Here is a 22,508-nt window from a genome sequence, read left to right as displayed (position 1 = left end):
GAATTGTTTTCTCTACAAAACATTTTTCCCTCATTTTTTCCCTATAAACGGAGAAAAGTCAAGGCAAGGCGAATAGAATGAAGGAAGAAAAACTGTTTAGCACATAAATTAAAATAGTGAAAAAAATAAATAAATAAATACAACATTAAAATGACGCTTAGTCTACTGCATTTTAGATACAATACATAGAAAAAAGATTTAATACAGGCAATGCATCATTCTGTATTCTCAACAAAAATCACCTGAATTTATTCATTCCTTATTCTTTTTGGCAACTATCCAAGAAGACACTAAATGTCATTTAAATTTTTATTGATACAGAATTATCTCCATAAATGGAAATAAGTCTTTCATATCACTATGATCTCTCTCACAAAATAGTAATATTAACATAACATACGATAATCCTAATGGAATATTACCAGCTGATATTGATTGTGTTTAGTTAACCTGGATTCTAGGTTTCAAACAGTTTGCAAATAGTAAAGCTGCTTGTGTTACGCGTATAAAAAATATTCAAATTGTAACAGATTTTTGAAATTTAAATCAACCGAACTATATTACGTCGCTTTCACAAAGAATTATTTACTGAACGTACTTTCGTATAAGAAAACAAATTTTTGAAAATCCTAAATTAGTAAACGAGAGAAATAAAGCTGGAATTAAAAATTAAGAGAATTCGACTTGTTTTATTCAAAATTGAGAGCTGATTTTTGAGGAATTTGAAAAACACGCCACAAGCTTGTCACGTTGCCTAAATTTTCCTCATTTTCATTAGAATCAAACAAATCAAAATTAAGGAATCAAGTTTCAAATTGAATTAACGTTGATCAGGTAGAGCTTGGAAAATTGAAGCTTTTCAATTTTTTTTGTATATTCGATTAGTGAAGTGAACTTTTGGAAATAAAGGATTCCTTTTTCCATAAAAGAGCATTTTTCTACTTACAAAAATGGAAAATTTTACGTGCATTTGTATTGAAAGTACAGCTTATATAGTTGAAGAATAATGAAAATATTTTCCCAACTTGAATGAGTCCTTAAGTCGTATTATTATGCATACATGCTGAGTAAATCATATTGTAAAGTGGTTTTCTGCTTACCACTTTGTGTTTCTCATATTGTTATAAATATTCATATATATACATTTGTATGTAGGAAGAGAAAAAACAACGGAAACATATTGCACTTAATACCTGTAATCTTTTTGTTTTTAATTTTGTTTTTAAAACTAAAAATACTATAACAAAAAGGTTGCATTGCATCAGATGATGAATAAAGTTGAAGTGAGATAGAGAAAAGAGATATACATTTTGATGCGAATTTAACCTGATTCAAATACATTTTATTTTTCTCCTTATAACTTTTTTTTTTCTCTTCACTTTTCTTCATCCTGATTGCAGTGGAGAAAAGTACAGAAATATCCAGCTCTGCACCAATAGTATAAAGGCAAGAATCAACTCTCATTTCGCAAATGAACAGAGATAATTGAATTTAAAAAGCATCAGGAACTTTCAATAGCCGGTGCAATTGTGAATCCGGAGCAATTTTAAAAATAAATGAAATGAAAAAGAAAACTTCATAACTGTAGGAAGCATCCCGTGTAATAATGATAGAGTTTAGACTGAAAAATTTGTCTCAATTTATTTTATTTTATTTACTTTATATTGTCAATAAATAATTTTTTTTACTGAATTGAATGATTGAGAAAGCATGACCTTTATGTCTCTAAGGAATGTGCAAATTAATTTGAAAAATACCTTTGCATGACAACTTACTTCAGGTTACTCGATTTGATTGAAAACACAATTTAAAAGAAAAGATTCTGATGGTCTGTACCTTCTCATCGGGACATCTGAAATTTATTTAAATAATTTACCATAAGAAATCAGATTGAACTAATATAATCTTTTTTGCTGTGACAATTTGATCTGAAAGTTTATTGCACTAATATGTGAAGGACGTGTTAGACAATATTAGACATTGCACAAATTTGGTAAATTGTCAGATATTGTCTGACATAGCCGATAAAACTTAAAATGACCCATAATATTTATGATAAAGAGCCGTTCACTTACGAAGGAACGCATAACGCTTATAGATGGGGAGGAAGGGCTGCTGAAATTTTGTTACAAATAGAATAGGACTCTTACAGACAAAGAGGCGCTTTTAGGTTCCGTAGTGGTCTTTCTGTAATATGAAAGCATAATCTATGCATGTTCAGGGGGTCCAAAAATGGTATTTTCGGATTGCGTTATAAATGAACAGCCTTAATTACCCTAAATATTAAAAAAAGAAATGTTACATTATTTTACAAATATTTATTTTATTTTATTCTTTAATCTATGGAGAGATATTTGTATATGTTTACATTATTATATATGATATTATAATAATTTAATAACATTTCAGTTGTGTTCTTTTCTTATTTAATTCTTGCGCGCTCAAATACATTAACATTAGGTATTATAATATCCTTTATAAACAAAAACAAATGAATATACAGCGATAACATTTTCAATAAATAATAGTCGATAAAATTATTTATATTAATAATTTTTTATGCATTAATGTCAGTAATAAGATTGCATTATATAGAAAATTATAGATAATTTGAGCAAATCTATGTGAAATCTTACATCAGAAGCTTATGTATGGAATTTTTATATATCACCAAAATTGTTGAAAAAATAAAATGTTGAGTAGAATGTGAAATGAGAGCAGAAGAAGGAGATGAAAAAGAGATACAAAAGAAAATTCAATTAATTAATTTTATTTCGCAAGCGAGGGTGACTGTTCAAGTCAATTGGGAGAAATAAGGAAACTTTAATGGCATCGACAATTACCTTTATTAGTTTTATCAATATCTCCCGACCAATCTACGCTTTTAGCAGTGTCGGTGAATTTCTGTTCTGTATTTTCAATCTCGTTAGCACTCGCTTGATATTTAGATCCTAAACGAATAAGAGTCATTGAAATGTATGTGTGTGTATGTATGTTAATGATTTTAAGGAGAAATTTATTTTCTTCCATACCTTTATCACTCACGTGAACCGTAAACACGGTTGTCTGGCCAACTGGTGGCATATAATTGACAATTTTTTTCGGTGTCGTTGTCTCTATTATAACAGCCTCCGTAGTCGAAGGCGGAACTGTCGTTGGCGGTTGCGATGCTGGAAATATATAATATATTAAATGTGTTAAGCATCTTTAAATGACCCCTAAATTAAGAAGACTGTTATTTATACATTTAAGCGCGATACTATTTTTATATTCCATAATGAAACCATGAAAGGAAAATTCCATGAACAAAGTTCATTTACTTTTGTAATTTATTTTAGAATTTGCAAAATTCAGTGTGCATAAGATGAAGGAATTTGTCCTTAGTTAATGCTTCTAGCATATAACAGTACATAATTTAAGAAATTATCAAAACAACTTCTTAATCTTTGTAGAAACAACAACAAGTTTAAAAATAATGTAATTTTACTTACAATATAGCCGAATTGAACTTTCTGTCTCCCCACGAGGGTTTTTAGCTGTGTATTAATTTAAACAATAATGTCAAAATATAAAACCATTATAATAAATCACATTTTTATATAAACTTACCGATGCATTTATAAATTCCAAAGTCAGAATGTTGAATATTGAAAATTGTTAGCCTCATTATACTTTTGTATGATGGTGTAGTCAATAAAGTTTCAGTCCTTAAGGCCCACAATTTTTTTTAACATTTTATTTTATTATATTACATAAGTTGTTGAAGAGATGAGGAGGAGGAAAAAATTAAATTGTTGTATTAAAAGTGAGTAAGGATGAAAAAGTTTTTACAACAAAATTTTAAATGAAGGACATGAATGAGGACTTGATGTAGATGATGAATTTGTACTTACTTATATTTCTGTGAATCATAAATCATTATCTTCTCATTTTCCCTGCACCAAAATGTAAGAGAGGTAGGATGTGCTTCAACAATACACTCGAGTGTAGCATTGTAGCTTAAAGGTATGCCAACTAATTGATGGGGAACCACAAGCATTGGAGGAACTGTCAAATTTTATGCATACAGAGATTTTTTATTACATTAATAAATTGAAATAATTAACGGCATTTTGTATAATAGCTTACAATCAATGCTCAATTTGATTCGTTTGCTCACAGACGGAGGAATTCCATTCTAAATTTTTTAAGGTAAGGCATGGTAAGAGTCAGATAACAAAGGTAAGCATATAATATAATTGATTATACTCATTAAAAGAAATTGTACATACAGAAGCTATGCAAAGGTAAGCTCCAATGTCTACTCTCGAAACAGAAGTCATTTCGAGTGTGTCATTTTCCCATTCGGAAACCGCTAAAGATTTGTTAATGTTTATTTTCATTGCGTCATCGCGTTTCCTATGAGAAAGTAGATTTTTTTATTTATGCTCGAATTAGTAATTGCATTCACATTAAAATGTGTTAAAGATCCAGACAAAGTTCACTAACCATTTAATTGAAGGTAAAGGAGATCCATTTGCTCTACATTTTAAAGTAACATTTGCTCCTTCTCTTACAACGATATCTAAGTAATTTAAAAATGATCATATAATGTCAGTTTAAAGTAGCCATTTTAAAGCATCTTACCTGTCGATGTCTGCTGATCGTCGATATTTGGAGGAACTTTGGTTAAATGAGGGAAAAATTTTTATTTAAATATTTTACGTTAAAGTCAATGAAAAGCTTACCAACAACATGAAGATATCCAAATTGAGTTTTCGCTGTCACAGTATTAATTTGACACATATAGCGTCCTTTATCCTCTTCTTGCACATTTGCGATATGCAAAAACCAAGTTTTGTGCTTATCGTGCTTGTCATGTGTCACAGATATTCGCGGATTTCTAGTAATTACATGATTATGCACAGTGAGTATTGCTGATTGTTCGAAATGCATCCAAGCTACCTGACATTTGAATAGGAGAAAGATATTGTCAACTTTTAACGTTCAATTTTATATTTTTTACTGCATTTTTTTATTTTTTATATTTTTGTTCCCATATATATTTTATTTAATATGTAAGAGAGTTTCAAATGGAGAAAATGCAACGTCTAGGGGTTCGAAAGTAATTGGAATTCTCGTTAAGGATAAGTCAAAAGAATACAAAGTGCTCCTTATCGAATATTCCTTCCGGCTCAATAATTTTTGTGTTTTCTTAGTGAGAAAAAAAAGACAGCATAAAAAAGAAATTCCGCATTTCTTGACACTTTTTATTCAATGCAGCCTCTTACTTCGCATCTTAATTTTGTTCATCGTGATTTTTTTTTTGTTGCTACATTTATTCTTTCTCTTTCACTTCCCCAGAGGCCATATAGATAAAATGAGTGAGTTTTATTGAATGAGATACCCAAGAAACTTATGTTTAATTCGTGCATTTTAAAAAAATGGCAATTAAATGTGAACTGACAAAAATGAATTTGGCACCATAAAAACATTCCGTTTTTCATTCAACAAAACAATTCCCATTTTTATCCTTCCTTTCATTCTTTTTTTTCCTTTCATTAGTTATTTTCACTTCAATAATGTTAAGGAGAAAGTTTGTTGCATTCCTGAAAGGAAATTCTTTATTCATTTGTTCTCATTATGCAACCGATTGCTATTGTATTTTCTAAGCTTTAAAATGAATTATTTTAAGCTTGTAGCTTAAAATTAGCTTGATAAAAAGCTATAATGTCAATTAGATACTAATTATATTGATCATAAACCAGGTGGAAAGATGCTGTCGATAGAGGTTATGTACTAGGCATCGGTAATTGGCAAGCCAGCTTCAGTTGCAAACTAAGGGAGGCCTTGAATCATAATTGAGCTGTACGGACTAGCAAAGTAAGTAAGTATGTAACTATAAACTAGGTTAATCAGTAGGTCGAATGTTTGCAATAATTTGGGCCAATTACATAATTCCACAGGAAGTGCTAAGAGATAAAACTTAATTTTGAATAAAGCATGAACTTACAAAATGATTAAATAGTAACATAGTTACGTTAGAAGTGGAAGATAAATGGAAGCAAAATTTTCCTTTTCTTTTCGTTTTAGTTCGACTAATAAATTGTATGAGTTGAATGTATATTCCTTCTTTTTCCCTCTACGTTTTGTGCCATCAGAGAAATATTTAATATTGGAAGACAATTTATTGACTTGTTTACAAACACATTACTCTCATACCGTTCTCATGAAGGCGCGACAAAAGGAAATTAAAGTTTTGAGGAGAGAAGCAAAAGTTATATTGTTCAAACTCGAAATGGGAAAGCAAAAGCAAAAAAAAATTGAGAAGAATAGCAGGAAAAAATAATAGATCGTTTTGAGTATTTTGTTGTTCAACTCACTTTGTAGCTACCAAGATTTTTTACAGAACAAGCTAATTTTACATTTCTTCCAGCGGGTACCTAAATAAGAAATAAATATGAAATTATTCTTTTATGAATTTAAATTACTACAGTCGGTCACTTACAGTGATATTTTCGATAGTTGATGTGAATTCTGGATCTTCATTTAAAGCTAAGGAAAATTGAAAAGTAAAAGAAAGGAAAAAAATTCAATGAATAAATTGAATATTGCAATCGTAAAGAAATTTGATTTATTTATTGACAAAGATATTATAATTTATAATTTTAATGAGAAAATTTTTAACTACATTTCTTGTGCATTTCTTGCCAGCATCTATTTTTTCAATTTAAATTTAAATCAATTCGCCAGTAAAAGTATTCTCAAAAGTATAATTCCCTCTTTATACTGCATCATATCGAAGTATCAAAAAATAGTCATAAAGGCAACAACTTTTGATTGAATTGATCTATATATATATTTTATTATTCCCTCTCTCAAACACTAGATATGACATTTTCTTTCGTTGAAAATTTATGATTATTGTGTATCGGTTTTATTATGTTTACTATACAATATCCTCGAATCTATATACGTGAGCGTTTACATGTATATAAGAAATGTGATTTCTCCAACTCTCTTCGTCGTATTATTCTTGTGATTTTCAAATTTCTATTTCCTTTATGTCACAAAAATGTCAAAACTTACTTCCGTCGAAAATCAATAGCGTCAAAAGGCATCGGTTTGTGAAAAAACATGAAAATAGAAACATATTTTTTTTTCATATACAACCCATACGACACACAATGGGTGAGCAAAGAAGTTTTTTTTCTTTTTTTTTTCTTGCTCCAAGAAAGTTTTAACATTATGTCGAATTTTATGTGGTTACAGTTTGCCGCTTCCTTTCGTCGTTAAAACCTTAATCATACTTGTGTGACGACAAGTGAAAAAAGTACAGCATATAGATTGTATAAAAGTTTGGGTGTTTTTGAAGGCTTCATCATCATTTTTTTCCTTCTTCTGAACATCTAATGATATTTTCTTCTTCCTGCTTGATCGAAGAAATGGAAAATGATGAAATTGGGTCGTCTTTATGCATATTCAAACTTTTTTTTCTTTATAACATTTCAATCTGTTTCTCAATTTTCCATTCTTATCAACTAATTGAATTATCATTTATTAATAAATAAGGAAATCAATCTTAAACTTGACTTTAACGTGAAGTTTCATTTTAAAACTTCCATACGAAATACATTGACGATCTTTTCAAGTTTGATTCAATGAAAATTCATTTCCGGAAAAATGCTATTCTAGTGAATGAGAATGTTGAGAATTGAAATTCTAGGCAAAAGAAAATAACGGCGATTCAAGATTTAAAAACTAACAGAGGTTCAAAAATAAAATGGGGAGTTGAAGATTGAACTTCAAGAATCTAAACGGGAATTTTAACAAAACGGCAGTGATACAGCATCAGGAAAGAATATGCGAGTTTCGTGCGGCACAGATTTCAACAAATAAAGAAAATTAATAAATTAGCATTTAAACTCAATTTAAATAACTTCCTCTTATTGTCTTATTACAAAATTAGCACAGAATATTGCAAAAGATTAAATAACACATCAAATTTTGTTGGCTAAAAATGAAGAACAATGGAGATTGATGAAATAAGTTTTCTATCAAATATCATCGTCAAACCTAATGGCTATACATTTTTCACATTTAAATGAAACCAATTTATCAGTCACAATAAGTGTTAAGAACAAGAGATACGTGGTTATGCATTGAGGGTGAAAAATAATGTAAAGATAAGACATGAAAAATCCTCACTTGCTTCTTCACTTTCTTCATTGCCTTTAAAGTGTAAATAAAGCAGGAGAGTTTAATTTAAATATACGATGTTGGCACGTGCACAATACTATCATATAAACTTAGGGACTATTCTACAGAATAACTTTTTTTTTGAAATATCTTCAATCTGTTCCAATCGTTCATAATTTTTTGAGAATACAAAAAATATGCTTTTTTATTGCCATGAGATTGAGTGATTAAGGTAGCCGAAGTGTGACTCTGCAGTCTACTGAAGGAAGAATTCCTTGTTTCCACTAAATGCAACGGCAGTGACCAAGATCTGTAAAGGGTAGCATACAACCTACCAGTTCCGAATCCGACATGTACATAGAAAGCAACAGAATGCAAACAGAACTGGACTAAAAAAGACGACCAAATGCAAACGGAAATGGAAAATGTCAATGCTGTGTCAGAAGCACAAGTTAATTACACCTCCATTGGTTGTAGTCCGCAAAGAAAAAGAAGTCTTACAGATCCAAAGAATTTATATGTACAAACCAGGTAACAGAGCCAGATGATTTTACTGACAGATGACTTAAGTTATTAAGTAAATTAAGTAAATAAGCCAACAAATAAGTATTTTATAAACTTTAGAGCATTGTGCCAAAAACTCATCTGCAGAATTACCCGATTTAAAAAATAAAATAAAATCAAAGAAAGTGCATAAAGTGTTGGAAAAATAAACAAAGAAGGAAAATAAGTCAGTAACTAGAAAATTGGCCTTCGAGCTTGTCCACGAAGTTGTTACAAAAATTAATAAATTCTTATGCTTGTTTATGCGTCCCAGTGGAAGTCAAGATGCCCTAAGGTGTATAAAGTACCTTAAATTACTTTGGTTAGATTGAGATCCAATTCACTACAGTAAACTCTTCCGACATCTCCCTTCAAAATAATAGAAGTAATGAAATCTTTCATTCTCTTTATCTGTACTTTCATCCAGAGCTCGAAGTCGAGTCGAGTCGACTCGAGTCGACAAGAAAAAACGAACTCGACTTCGAGTCGACTCAAGTCGAGTTCATTTTTTTTAGACGACTTCGAGTCGACTCGAGTCGAGTGTTTTTTTTCAAGTCGACTCGAAGTCGACTCGGAGTCGACTTCAATTCTCCAAGAAAAATAATTTTTTCTTAATCAAACTCATTTCTGTTTGCGCTTGTGAAGTATATATTTACATATAAAAAGATTGCAAAATCTACTTTTTTTCAAATTTTTAATTATTTTCTGATTCTTTATGCAAGATACTTTCAAAAAATTAATGAAATAGGAATTTCTCCAGCTTTTTACAGAAAGAAATTTAGAAAAAGTTTATAAATCTCTTAATTTATTTTTTATTTGTTATTTTTATTATAATGTTTTAAAATTAAACAAGATAATCAATGACTATTCGTTATTTATTTTTTGAAAGTTTTTTGCATGAAAAAAATCAAAAAAGAATAAATGAACTCGGAAAAATTTAATTTGGTAATTTTTTTGTATGTAAATATATACTTCACAAGCGCAAATAGAAATGAGTTTCGTTAAGAAAAAATTATTTTTCTTAAAGACTTGAAGTCGACTCCGAGTCGACTTCGAGTCGACTTGAAAAATAACACTCGACTCGAGTCGACTCGAAGTCGTCTAAAAAAAATGAACTCGACTTGAGTCGACTTGAAGTTTAGTGTTTTTGAGTCGAGTCGAGTCGACTCAAGTCGACTTCAACCATATCGACTTCGAGCTCTGCTTTCATCAATGCAATAACATTATGAAGAGAGAGAGAGAGTGGCATCAAGAGGTCGTCGTTGTTAAACATAATAAGAAATGTAAATAAAGCTACCACTTGAAACAATTGAAATGAAGGAAGAAGAAGTAAAAAATATCAAATGAAGTCAGCAGAAAATATGATACACACTGAAAAACGGTTTCCCATTGTAATTTCATTTTCTCTCTCAATTGCACCTCAAGGCAACGCATTAAAAATTTTCCTCTCTGATTTATGGTTGGAAACGAAAATTGGATAAAATTTTTCTCGTTGTTGTTGTTGCTACTACCTCCTCCGACCGAGATGAAAATAATATATAATAAATTTTTTTATCACGCCAATTCATTGAATCTTTTTTTTTTTGACAAAAAATCTGTATGCAATTGCGATCAGCATAATTTATTGAATTATGAAAAAAATAGAAAGTGTGGTAAATCAATTTTTGCTGCACAATTTTTTAACAATTTAAAATGTAATTAATTATATGAGGATATTTTTGATGAAACTTGTCATTTTACACACAATCAAAATCGAATTATGATGATGTCAATTAAATGTTCATGAAAATGTACATCTGTGGTGTTTAAACATTATTTACGTTCATAGCCAGACTGGATTTTTTTTTCTGAAGAAAGGAAAAGATGACTTGTTATCATGTAGACCCTATCTAATATTTCTTCTCTTTTAATTAATATAATTTAACTTTATGTGATATAAATCATAAAATATCCATGTCTCCTTTTTCTTGTTATTATTTCTTATGTCTCGTATAAACTTGCCTCAATATATTCAATAGATTTTATCTTCCTGACACCCATTCAAAATGAAAATTGAATTAGGTCATTATACTCAAATTTGTTGAAAATATTTATAATTTATTGATGATATTCATTCCAGACTAATTTTAATAACTTTTAAATAACTCAACTTAATTTTTGAGCTTTTTTAGACTCATGCTTAATTGAATTAATTTATTGTTTGGTTTTTTGATATTTTCAACATTATTTCCTATAGATTATGTTTGCTGCTTTGTTTACTGTACACATAATGGAGTCAAATTGTTACACTCGTTATTTAGCTATGAAGATGAATTTTTCATTTCCGTTTTGTCTATTATTCCATTTGATTAATTTGCAAATAATAGATTGGTAAATATGAAAATTTACTGAAATTTTATAAACCCTGAACATGTGAATTATAGACATGTTGATCCTATATGTTAATAGATCATAAACATAATATATTACTGGATCTTAACTTATTGAAAATTTGGAGTTTATATTAGCCAAAATGTGGCCGTCTCAAAATGTAAAATTTCATTTTACTTCTTTAAAAATGTTTGAAATCTTACGAAAATTTAATATCGAAAATCTCAAATTTGATGTATATTCTAAATAAATTTTAACCTTTGACAAAGTGTCATACTTGACGGGAGATGATACTACTGTTGAATATTTATAAACATGCGGGAGTTCAGAAAAGTAACTTTTCATCCAGAAATAGGTGTCATAACATCTGAGAAAACATTTATGATGGTTCATACAAAGCATGATTAACAATAATATAAGATATAGCACTTATATCAGTCACATTTTCCGTAATGACCATGATAATAAAGGATAATGATTGGGTAAAATTGATCAACTTTGCGAAACTGTAAATCATGATGAATATTGTAATTTTAGTTGTTTGGATGTAATAAAAACACATAATTTGACGCTTTACGGCATGCATAGTTTCATATTTAAAATCAGTATTTGTGACTGGAAAATCACAACATGTGACATCATGCATATATCATTATAAAAGTGAACTTATAAAACGCCTCTGTCTCTTATTACTTATTTCGACAAGTCATGCAGGAAAATAGCTATAGTACAAAATATATATTTCTCCTAATGTTTTATATCTCTAGAGAGAATCATTCAACTATTCGTTGCTTTTTGTTAGCGAAAACATCAATAAATCACATTTTTTTGTGCACTATACTTCCTCTCCTACACGATTATACTTTCGTTGGTAGTAGAAATAAATGTCGCACGATTTCAATTAGCATTTAACAGGTTCACTTTAGAAACATAGACAGTGCTTTTGTAGAAGAAAAAAAATAACAAGTTTAACGAAATTTTGTGAGTATTACGTTATTTTTACTAATGGATTCATCAGAGACGATAAATTATTTGTGTACGACAGGAAATTTTCTTTTGCAGAATGAAGAAAAAATATCAAGAAATTATTTCAGCTCCCTTCAAAACTCTGGCATATGTATAACATTATGAAGACACATGCAATTCACGTTTATGTACCTACATATTCATATACACCATCCTTAAAATATATTATGAAGCTGAACATAAATTCAAAACTGAAATGAAAATGAGAGTCGAAGTGAAGACTGAATGGAGTTCGTTTAATGAATCTCAATGATATGAAAATTAACGAGTATAACCTTCTCTCATATACAAATTTTCACACAAAACATGTATCAATTAAGAATACAAATTTCTTTATGTTGTCTATATATATTTTCTGTCTCTTTGCTTCTAACGACATTGATGATAGTGAACATATTCAAAAACAACTTCAATAGATACACATCAACTTGACTTTTTTTTAACAACTGATGTCAAAATTTTTTGTTTCAATCATTAATTAATCATTTTATTAGCCATGTAGCAATTTACGGGAAAATTTTAGAATTTTAATCTATGCAGTCTTTAAAAAAAATTAACTATTCAGATCCAGAGTTGCAAAAGGGCATTTCGCGACTAATGATTTTTAAACGAGTGAGGGATTTTTAAACCAGACCACTGCACTCAGTACAGTTTATAGTTTGATTAGAATTACTCTTATGATAACGCTATTGTCAGCTTATTGTGTTTAGCCTACAAAAGGAAGCTGTGTGCCTCATTTCTACTGCGTTTGATTAAAAAAACAACAGTCTAGTCTCAAACCCAAGACCACTTGGTTGTTTTCACTTGAATTAAGTACAGAACAACGAAACCATTCTGCCACTAAGCCACCTTGACACACGAAATCTATGAAAAATGGTGATAACTCATTCTGTAGAATTTCCAACATTGTAAAAATAGCAAGAATATTTTTGTTGTTTATAAATTTACTTTTTAATATTTTTTTCTTCTTCTTATTTCCTCTTTGTCACATTCAACGACATACCGTGCGAGATCAGTAAGTTTATTTTCATTCTACGACCATGATCATCATTTCGGAAAACAAAGAAGGGAAAATAGATACATTTCGTCTTATTTCTCTTTCCATTCGTATACATGAGATAAAAGAATCCATGACACGCGACATTAATGTGTAAAGATTATAATTAAGGCCGCATAAAATATTTTTTGTGTGTTAGTTGGAAACAAAATAAGAAGAAAAAAATTCCTCTTTAAATATTTTGTATCCTATTAGTTTGATTACACATTGTAGATTTATTGTTCACTACAAATTTATTGATGATAAGTATGTGAGGGTGTGAAAATGATGCAATTACGATTATGACTTTTTTTTTCATGAGGGAGAGACGAGACAATGTTTCTCACGCTTCATAATTCATTTTTTATTAATGATAATAGAAAATCAAGGGCAAACACAAAATCTATTTCCTATCTTCTTCAAATTAAGTTCAACTTTTTTTGAATAATAATGAAAAATTCAAATTGCAGATCCAGTAAAAATATTCAAGTTTTGTTTTGTTGTTGTAATCGTATCAGATTGAGATAATTAAATTTATTCTGTTTCTCATTCAACTAATTAAAACTAATTCTTCTTTCTATTCATAATAAAATATATTGTTTTCTTATCATTGTCACATTTTTTGGGAAAACTTACCGTTGTTTCCTGTAACACTACCAGTTGAAGCATCAACATTTTTGCTTAGTGCAATCAATAGTAGTAATAACATCTCCATTAAATGTGATAACATGTTTTCTTAACTTCTATTTCAATCTGTTTCACTTATTACAATTTTTTATACTTTCTCTCCTTCTCGTTTTTCGGTATTTATATACATTTATGTATGTGTCGGCAACACAAAATAGGGAATATTAGAATTTATCACGTAAGATATTTGCCAAGCACGTGGATTTGGAGTTTCTTTCTCGTTTATAATTCTTTTGTATTTCTCATCTCTTTTGAACAAACAAAAACCAACAAAACTGATACAAAACGTATTGTTTCTTATATTTTGATAACTATTAAAGCACTTTTGATGATATTCATTTTTCACAATTTTTAATTTAATTATTTTATTTATTTTTTTTTTCTCTTCCTTATAACTATTTTTTTTAAATTGACTGTTCTTTCAATTTCTATTTTTTGTTCACAATTCTGCCGAAATTTTTCATTAATTCCTTTATAGAATTTTAATATAAAAAATAAAATATTTTTGAAACATACTGTTAGAATACACACTGGTTATATTGACCAAGCGTGCCACGAGAAACGTCTGCTTGGTTGAGAATCTTCCAACCATCTAACAGTAATACCAGCAGAACATTGCACATAAATCTCCGACTATCACCGTGAACGAGTGAGGAGTAACAAAAAAAGACACAAGAGAAAAATGTTGGAAATTTTTTTCTTTTTTCTATGTTGGAAACGCGCAGCATGCAAGACATGTTACAGTTCTCACGAATACATATTTTAAAGCTACATACATATGTTTTTTGTTTTCATTTTCTTCTTTCCGAAATATTGTCGCTCTTAACTGTGTGTTGTCGTGTTACTTGCAATATTCTTTTAGCTGCGACATGTACACAACTGTTGCTTGGAAAATGAATTTGCCTCATTTTCAAATCATGAATAAAAAAGTCGTTTTTCTTAATTTTCTGAAAAATCAAATATTTTTATCAGATTTTTCAGAACTGTAAAAATCATTCCATCATTTTATATTTAATTGACATGTCTTATTTACTTGAAAAAATAATCCCAACATTTAATGGTATTACGAAAGTTGCGCAACTTGGAATAACACGATTGGAAAATTCATTTCCTTCATGTTTACTTTCCAAGAATATTTTATAAATAGATTCCCTTACATTTTTAATCGTTTGTTAGTTGTAAATTGGAACTGTTACCGAACGATGATGGATATTGTCTTATTGATTGAAATTTCAAATATTTTGTCTGTCTCTTCGACAGGAAATTGTAATAAAAAATATAAAAAATGCTTATTCTTTCTAAATTGTTATTTAATTAATGATTTTATTAAATCTCATGTGCTAATTCCTTCTAAATTAATTGCTGTTATGATTAGATTATAATAATTGGTTCCTGTAATAATTAAATTAAATGCATGGATTAAAGTATGATTTGTCAAAGTCTCGGCAAGGATCTTTGCTGTCATGTAACTTCATAAGTGGAACTCTATACAGGACTCCTTTTGGGTAGCATACACATAACTTGTATTGTAAATCGCTATTCCGTTGCTTATCAACAATGGGAAGCTTTTGAAATTCCAATTCAATTCCATTTTGTGCTTTTAATCCAATAGATCCATTTGAAGATTTTAAAATGATATTTTCACCTGCAGAAATTAAAACCTCTTTTCCATCCATGACTGTGCCTTCACTACCACGAACAAACATGTTTATCGATTGAATCTCCAGCTTCTTATCTATTGGACTAACAATTTCTCTAGCATTAATAAATGATGATTCTAAATTTTTTGTTGGCTTTTCCAAGTGATACACTTGCTTAGATGAAGTAGTGAAAATTGGTAAATTCGTCTTGGGATCACGAACAGATAGTACATTCAACCCTTTGACTTCAATTCCATCATTTTCCATAACAAAACGACTGTGAACCTGATTCTTTCGATCAATCAAATTGAATTTTATGGATCCTTCATCAGCTAAAAAGAGGAAAATAAAGAATTTACATGACTTTATATTTTCAATTCTCAACATTATGCTAATTACATTCAATTACAGCTGGTGTATCCTTAAAACTCTCTAACTGTCCATCCTTCTTAAAAACTTTGAGGAAATCTACAGATCCGTGAAATTTTACTGTATTCCATTCAGGAATTAGCTGTATTGGCATTCCGATGCCTATTTTGAAGAATGAAATTATCGAAAGAGTAAGAATAAAGTTTCCAACAACGAGTATGAACAAAACAATGATTAGTCCCCAAAAGAAGATCGAAGTTGGATCATTTAAATTAATTTTTCCACAATTATTTGCCTTTCCCATCTTAATTAAAATATATTTTTTAATGAAAATTCACTCAAAAGTTTACGATCTTGAAAATCTTCCAAGGAATTTTCTCAATCATGCGCATTTTCTTTATTTTGCTTCCACTCACAATTCGCTTCTGATTCTCAAGCAAATTCAGCTAAGCACTTTATACATAAAGTTCATTTTAGTTCCAGATCAAATTTCAATTATTTAATTCAAATTAAATCTTATTTTAAATACCTAAAAAAATTATTAAGTTTGTTAATCATAAAGTACAAGTATCCAAAAATTAGAATGTGATCTAAATAGTGATCTCCAATTTATCTGACTTCCATTTTCCTAGAATGTCAATAATTTCTTCTCAAGAATCTTCCACTTTTACTACTTCTCTGATTCTTACTAAAACTATCCACTATGGCTTATAAATCTTATCCAAATACTGACGAAATTGAATTAAAAAAATTAAATGAGGACAATCCTGAAACAAAGGAAGGAAATAAAGAAAGAAAACTCGACAAAACTGTAAATTTCTCTTCTGACATTGATATTAATGGAAACAAAATGCCTAGACCTAATAAAAATGTTCAGTTCTCAACTCAAGAAGTTTCATTTGAGAGTGAATTCGACGAGTTTGAAATCAAACCAAACCTTATTCCAAATCGAAAGAGGTAAGACGTAATTTCTGTAGATAGTAAACAATAGAGAAGAAAAAACGTTTATTGTATTGTAGGGAGGAAGAGACAGTTATGGAAAACTTAAGAAAAAGAGTAGGTGAATTACAATTAGATAAAAATTTTAAAAGGAAACCAAGAGAACCAGAAAATAATGAGGAGGAAAAGTCTTTATTAAAGGTAAGGAATCAAGCTTATTACCAAAATTTCATCAACTAAATCCAGCATTATCATTTACAGTCCGTGATAGAGCAAACTACCGATAAAGATTTTATTATAGATTGTCTTTGTTGGCATAATGAGTATCGTGCACGCCACAGTATTCCAGCATTAAATATATCTATGAAGCTATGTGTATCAGCTCAAGAATGGGTGTGAACATTCTCCATACCTATATTGAAATTAATATTAAGAAAAAATTTATTTATTTTAGGCAAATCACTTAGCTAGTCGTAACGAGCTATACTATTGTCCACAAAGAGTTTTTAATTTTGGACAGAATATATTTTGTTGTGTTGAAGCTTCTTTAGTTACCGGTGTTACAGGACAGGAAGTTGCATCCTATTGGTATTCATCCATAAAACGATACGACTTCTGCAAAAAGCCACAACTTTTACACACAAATGTCAATGCTGGACACTTTACTCAAATTGTTTGGAAAAATACAAAATTTATCGGAATTGGAAAGGCTTTTTCAAATACAGGAAAAATTTTTGTAGTTGGTAAGATTATTGGATATGCTTGATTTATATTATTCCTGAATGTCTTATATTTCAGCATTTTACTATCCTCCGGGAAATATTATATGTGAGTTCCATGAAAATGTTCTTCCGCCTATAGATGAATCAGCAATTTCTGTACGCAATGGCTCCATTAATTCTTCTAACAAATGAACGTAACATACAAAAGACATTTGCAATTAAAATTATTATAATGATTCGCTTCCATTTTCAAGAATTATTAAGAGCCAATTTTACCTGTTATTTTATATTATAACTGTTGAGCTTTTTGGTGTTAACAAGCATTAATGCATTCCATTTATTTATAATATTTATTCATAAAAGTATAAATTTGATACAAAAATATACAATATAATAACCATATAAATTTATTAAGTAAATAACAACATAAATTAAATCAATGTTCATCTTTGTTCTACTGTGCAGCAATCTAAATATTGTTAAAATAAATATTGCATACATTATCAGTTGACAACTTAGTATCAATAATTTACTCACCACTAGCAAATTTCCAGATTTGGCACGTGTAATAGTGGTAATACTTGCAGTTCCTTTTTCTACTTGAATCATTCCTGTCTTTCCAGAAGTCATGTTATGTGAGAATCTATAAAAATAGCAAATTAGGTAATATACTTTTTTTTAGCTCAGTTATGCTTAAACTTACGAAGCACTGTCCATGATCTCAATTATATTTTTATTGCTGGATGCAGTTATTAGCCAGATGCAACATTCAATGACCTGTGGAATGTCCAAGATCAAATCTCCTTTGTCTTTCTTCAGCTCTGATGGAATTCTGATAAGCAAAAGGCTATCTCCCTCTTTAGTTACAACAATATTAGGAATTTTGTTGTATGGAATCTTATGTTTGACTTTATATGTTTTTGCATCCAAAAGAATTAAGTTCTTTTCACCAACTATTAATACTCTGTCACGTGGCTTGTATCCTCGACGATCATATTTCATGCAATTTGTTACATACTAAATAAAAAGACAATTAATGATAAATAAGTAAGCACTTCCAAATATTTATACGTACAACAGCTCTTTCTCCTTGCATGGAAGATGTGATGAATGATGAAACTTGTGGTCGATGGATATCAGAGAGACGATCTTTGACAAACCAGTTTGGTAAGCTCTTTTCATAGTTCTTTTTCTTTCCCTTGAAAATGTCCTCAGCTAATATCTTTAATTCAAATTCCTTGCGTCTTTCAGGTGACGTTCTATCTCGATACAGTTTTGCTAAATGCAGTAAATGCATTTTTCTCAAATGTTCCGATGCTTCCTCACAATGAGCTGCAGGTTTTGGCCAAACATGATTCATAAAGCTTCTTGGTAATTGCTTTGATAAACGAATTAACCATAAATGCTTGACAAGCTTGATAAAACGTGCATTACATTCATTTGGTGATTGATTTCGGGTAATAAAGCCTTTAATGAAGTAACGAATACGTTCAACAGCAGCTTTACGTTGTTCTAAACGTTTCTTGGCTAAATATCGACGGCAATAAGTTTGTGTAACAATGACTGCAGCTCTCAATTGCTCGTATTTTCTGCGCTGTAATTTTCCTTTCCAGCGTGCTTGAATCAAAGATGCAACATAGTTCTTTCTATGCTGGAATGCATCTTCAGTTTGGAACAATGTTTTTGGCAAACGAATAAATATTTTTGTCTTGCCCATTCTGTAATCATCAGTTCCATAACTCAATTCATCTGCAATTATTTGAACACCAACTCTTGCGTCACCCTTCCAGTTTGGCCAGGTCTTCTTGCTTAGACATTTATAGCGTTCTAAGAATGCTTCATATGTACGACGATAAGCAAATCCAGCTCTTCGAACTCTCAAATTTTCCATCAATCCCAAATACTTAACTTGATGACGTACCAATTCAACATTGAAACTGTTTGGACCTTGAATGTCATTTGGTTTAATGCAACGAATATAAGAAGGTTCTTTGGAAATTAAAATTTCCATCAAGTTGTTTAACGAGTTTTTGAACTGTGTGATGGCAGTATCTGGACGTTTTCTGGATGTCAAATATTCACTTGATGGGAATAAGCCTTTCAAGATGGTGTTTTCAGAAAGTGACATAGCTTCTTTCAAGTTTCTGAATAGCAAATCATTGTTCTTATCAAGAAATCCTTCAACATTATATTTAACATCTCCAGCATAATGACGCAATTGGAACTCATTACGACCTACTAACTTTTGAATTTGAAGACTGGCTCTTGAGCTATTGAATATATAATGTGGATGTGATGCAAGACGATCATTCATTTTATCCAAAAATGTCAAGTCAGTTGCATCACCAGGACGCAAACACTCTTCGTCCATCAAAGCAATAATTCCAACATGTTTCTCTTCAATCAAATCACAAATGACTTTGTTGTTGAAGTAACTAACTGGTGTCCATTCAATTCCTTCTCTCAAATATTCCTCTTGTTCTTGCTTCAGAGTAAGTTCAATGAAAAGTTGTTGGAGTTTTTCATTGCAAAAATTGATGCAAAGCTGCAGAGAAAAAAACTATTGGTAAAAGATCATTCATAAGGAGGATGTGCTTACCTGCTCAAATGTGTTTGTTTCAAAAACTTCAAAACCATAGATATCTAAAATACCTAAGACATGATGATTGATTGCTTCACAAGATAAAGTATGAAGCGATACGTTAATTCTTTTGACCAACCAGTCAAATAGTCGAGCATAGACTGCCTTTGCTAATGCATCTCGGCCATAGAAACTCATGTCACGGTCTAATGGAGATGTAACTAGGTCTCCATTTGCGTCAATCGTTCTATGTGTTAAAGAATGCTTTAACTTATCAAGGTCTATTCCGAGGATCTACATAAAAAATAAAGTTAGGGCTTTTCTTTTAAAAATTTAAAAGAACTTACATTGGAAATAGCATGAACATGTTCATTTTCATAAACAGTGGCTTTTGCAAGTTCATCCTCGCCAAATGTTACATTTCCAAGATGTAAAACACTTGCAACAATATCAATTAAAGCAGTTTGTTCTTCTTTCGACATTTCCATTGTGTTCCAAGCATTATTGACAATCTTAAAGTTTGAAGCATCGTCTAAATTCTTATCACTTGTATTGCCTACTTTATCCTGAGCAATTAAATTTATAATCAATTAAAGCATTAAGAGAGTGACAAAAATAGTTCTTACGCCATGGCTCAAGTATGTATAGCTGTTTAAATCTCGCTTTAGATGAAGCTTTTCTAATAATGCATCATCAGCACCATTTAACAATTGATAGAAAATATGGAAGTTCCTCTCATTAGCATTTTGATGGATAATACGGGATTTTTCCAGCAAGTAGTTTAATATGTTTCCTCCATCAGGTATTCCTTGCCTATTAATCAATCACTCATAACATTTAACCTACATTTAAGTATTAATTAATAATTACCAATTGAAATTGATGTCCATATATTTTCCGAAACGTGACGAGTTGTTATTTCTGTTTGTTTTGGCATTTCCGAATGCTTCAAGAATTGGATTTGTTTGTAAAAGTTTATCTTTTACAGATTCAACACTTTGAAGATGACCGGATGCAGCCGCAATGTACTGCAATACTTTCTTTGAATTTTCGGTTTTTCCACTTCCACTCTCACCTAATATACATAGATAATAAGTGTTATTTTTTTGGCATATGAGATAGGCCAAAATTTACCTGATATTAAAATACACTGACTTCTGCTTTCTTCTATCAGCAATCGAAAAGCGTTATCACTTATCGAAAAACTACAAGCAAAGGAAAATTTCAACTGTTAAGACTGTAGACATACTACATATTCAATACATATTGTGTTGATATTATTTTAAATCTTAAGTGGCATTTCGCTGATACAATACATTTTTAGATAAGAAATTATCAAGTTATATAACAGTGAAATACAAACGTTTATTATTTCGCAATTGCTTTTTAAGTCTTGTAAATTCACTAGTTATGTGAAAGAGAATGTCAATTCTTGATTAAGTTATCAGATAATTTGCTGATTTGATAATTTTGCCACAAATTAGGTATATATAGAATTTATGTTTCATTAAAAATATTTGCACAATGACTGAAGCCGAACTTTCACTGATAGGGAAATTATATCCATTTTATACTCACATATGAGGAGGTACCTCGAAGAAATATTTTTTTCGATAAGCTTCAATATCCTCTTCAGAGTAGATTGGTAATTCTTTATAAGGATTAACTGAAATCAGCACTTGACCAATATATGTCTAATATATAGGAAGAACAAATTTAATTTCTCATAAATTCTGCCAATCTCAATTTTTGTAGTAGTGTAATTTTGATAAAATTACTTTACGGTAAGTGCGATGATATCATAACTTACGTAAATTATATTTTCGTTAAATCTCTTTTCAAGATTCTCAATAAACGAATTTTCGTTGGTATAATCTTCAAGTAATACCGCATCCGATACTCCTGCTCTATCGCGTTCATTTAATTCTCTTTCCATTGTAGATACCTAATATTAGAATTAATACAATTGAGTGTTTTGTTCACGAGACAACTTAGTAAACACGTTTAATTGTTTCAGCTGCTCAACTACGACTGTTTCATATTTTTCTTCACTTTCATTATCAACAAGTATTTGTAATCAAATGTTTTTTAATATAATATTGATAAGGAATATTTATATGGTTTTATCGATATCGACATTTTTATAATTAAACTTAAATCAATACATCCAAACAATTGTTTCTAGTATTATCTTGCCAAAATAATCACATTTCCAAGAAATCAATTCCGAAACATTAAAACTAATACAAGAATTGCTGCATACTATTATGTAAATTCATTCATAATTCGTTACTTTTAAATTTATGAAACAGTGCAGTGCAGTGCCATCTATATTTCAAATTTACATACCTAGTTTAGACCAACATATGTTAATCTACACATAAACCAATACAGACAAAGAATCTATAAACGATCAT

At 29.9% G+C, this 22,508-nt stretch overlaps 4 protein-coding genes across 4 annotated transcripts; 1 reads left to right on the top strand and 3 right to left on the bottom strand.

Annotated features, from left to right (window-relative positions):
• Window positions 1-2,419: 2,419 nt before the first annotated feature.
• Window positions 2,420-14,482, bottom strand: LOC139088206 (lachesin-like). Its single transcript, XM_070637313.1, has 14 exons — window positions 13,790-14,482; window positions 6,488-6,534; window positions 6,363-6,422; window positions 4,728-4,944; window positions 4,627-4,662; window positions 4,489-4,564; window positions 4,272-4,398; window positions 4,129-4,177; window positions 3,894-4,047; window positions 3,610-3,707; window positions 3,492-3,536; window positions 3,033-3,170; window positions 2,844-2,951; window positions 2,420-2,644 (listed from the first exon to the last, which is right to left on the bottom strand). Exons 1-14 carry the CDS (start codon window positions 13,881-13,883, stop codon window positions 2,571-2,573), a joined length of 1,323 nt encoding a protein of 440 aa, XP_070493414.1. The 5' UTR covers window positions 13,884-14,482; the 3' UTR covers window positions 2,420-2,570.
• A 647-nt stretch (window positions 14,483-15,129) lies between these two features.
• On the bottom strand, window positions 15,130-16,360 carry Scgbeta (sarcoglycan beta). Its single transcript, XM_070637086.1, has 2 exons — window positions 15,880-16,360; window positions 15,130-15,812 (listed from the first exon to the last, which is right to left on the bottom strand). Exons 1-2 carry the CDS (start codon window positions 16,151-16,153, stop codon window positions 15,247-15,249), a joined length of 840 nt encoding a protein of 279 aa, XP_070493187.1. The 5' UTR covers window positions 16,154-16,360; the 3' UTR covers window positions 15,130-15,246.
• LOC139088062 (uncharacterized) lies at window positions 16,315-17,924 on the top strand. The gene is made up of 5 exons (XM_070637085.1): window positions 16,315-16,806; window positions 16,869-16,989; window positions 17,050-17,181; window positions 17,243-17,531; window positions 17,587-17,924. Exons 1-5 carry the CDS (start codon window positions 16,553-16,555, stop codon window positions 17,700-17,702), a joined length of 912 nt encoding a protein of 303 aa, XP_070493186.1. The 5' UTR covers window positions 16,315-16,552; the 3' UTR covers window positions 17,703-17,924.
• Myo61F (Myosin 61F) lies at window positions 17,842-22,121 on the bottom strand. Its single transcript, XM_070637083.1, has 11 exons — window positions 21,902-22,121; window positions 21,670-21,785; window positions 21,226-21,296; window positions 20,962-21,166; window positions 20,718-20,904; window positions 20,439-20,657; window positions 20,110-20,385; window positions 18,586-20,055; window positions 18,214-18,527; window positions 18,048-18,153; window positions 17,842-17,979 (listed from the first exon to the last, which is right to left on the bottom strand). The coding sequence occupies exons 1-11, from the start codon at window positions 22,025-22,027 to the stop codon at window positions 17,965-17,967; spliced, it is 3,105 nt and encodes a 1,034-aa protein (XP_070493184.1). The 5' UTR covers window positions 22,028-22,121; the 3' UTR covers window positions 17,842-17,964.
• Window positions 22,122-22,508: the final 387 nt, after the last annotated feature.

The sequence above is a fragment of the Chironomus tepperi genome, unplaced genomic scaffold, assembly GCF_022539635.2.
Source record: "Chironomus tepperi strain 1889 unplaced genomic scaffold, CSIRO-AGI_Ctep_v1 contig_161, whole genome shotgun sequence".
In the NCBI taxonomy this organism is placed as follows: Eukaryota; Metazoa; Arthropoda; class Insecta; order Diptera; family Chironomidae; genus Chironomus; species Chironomus tepperi.
Note: the sequence above shows the minus strand (reverse complement) of the source record. Positions and strands in the feature narration are given on the sequence as shown.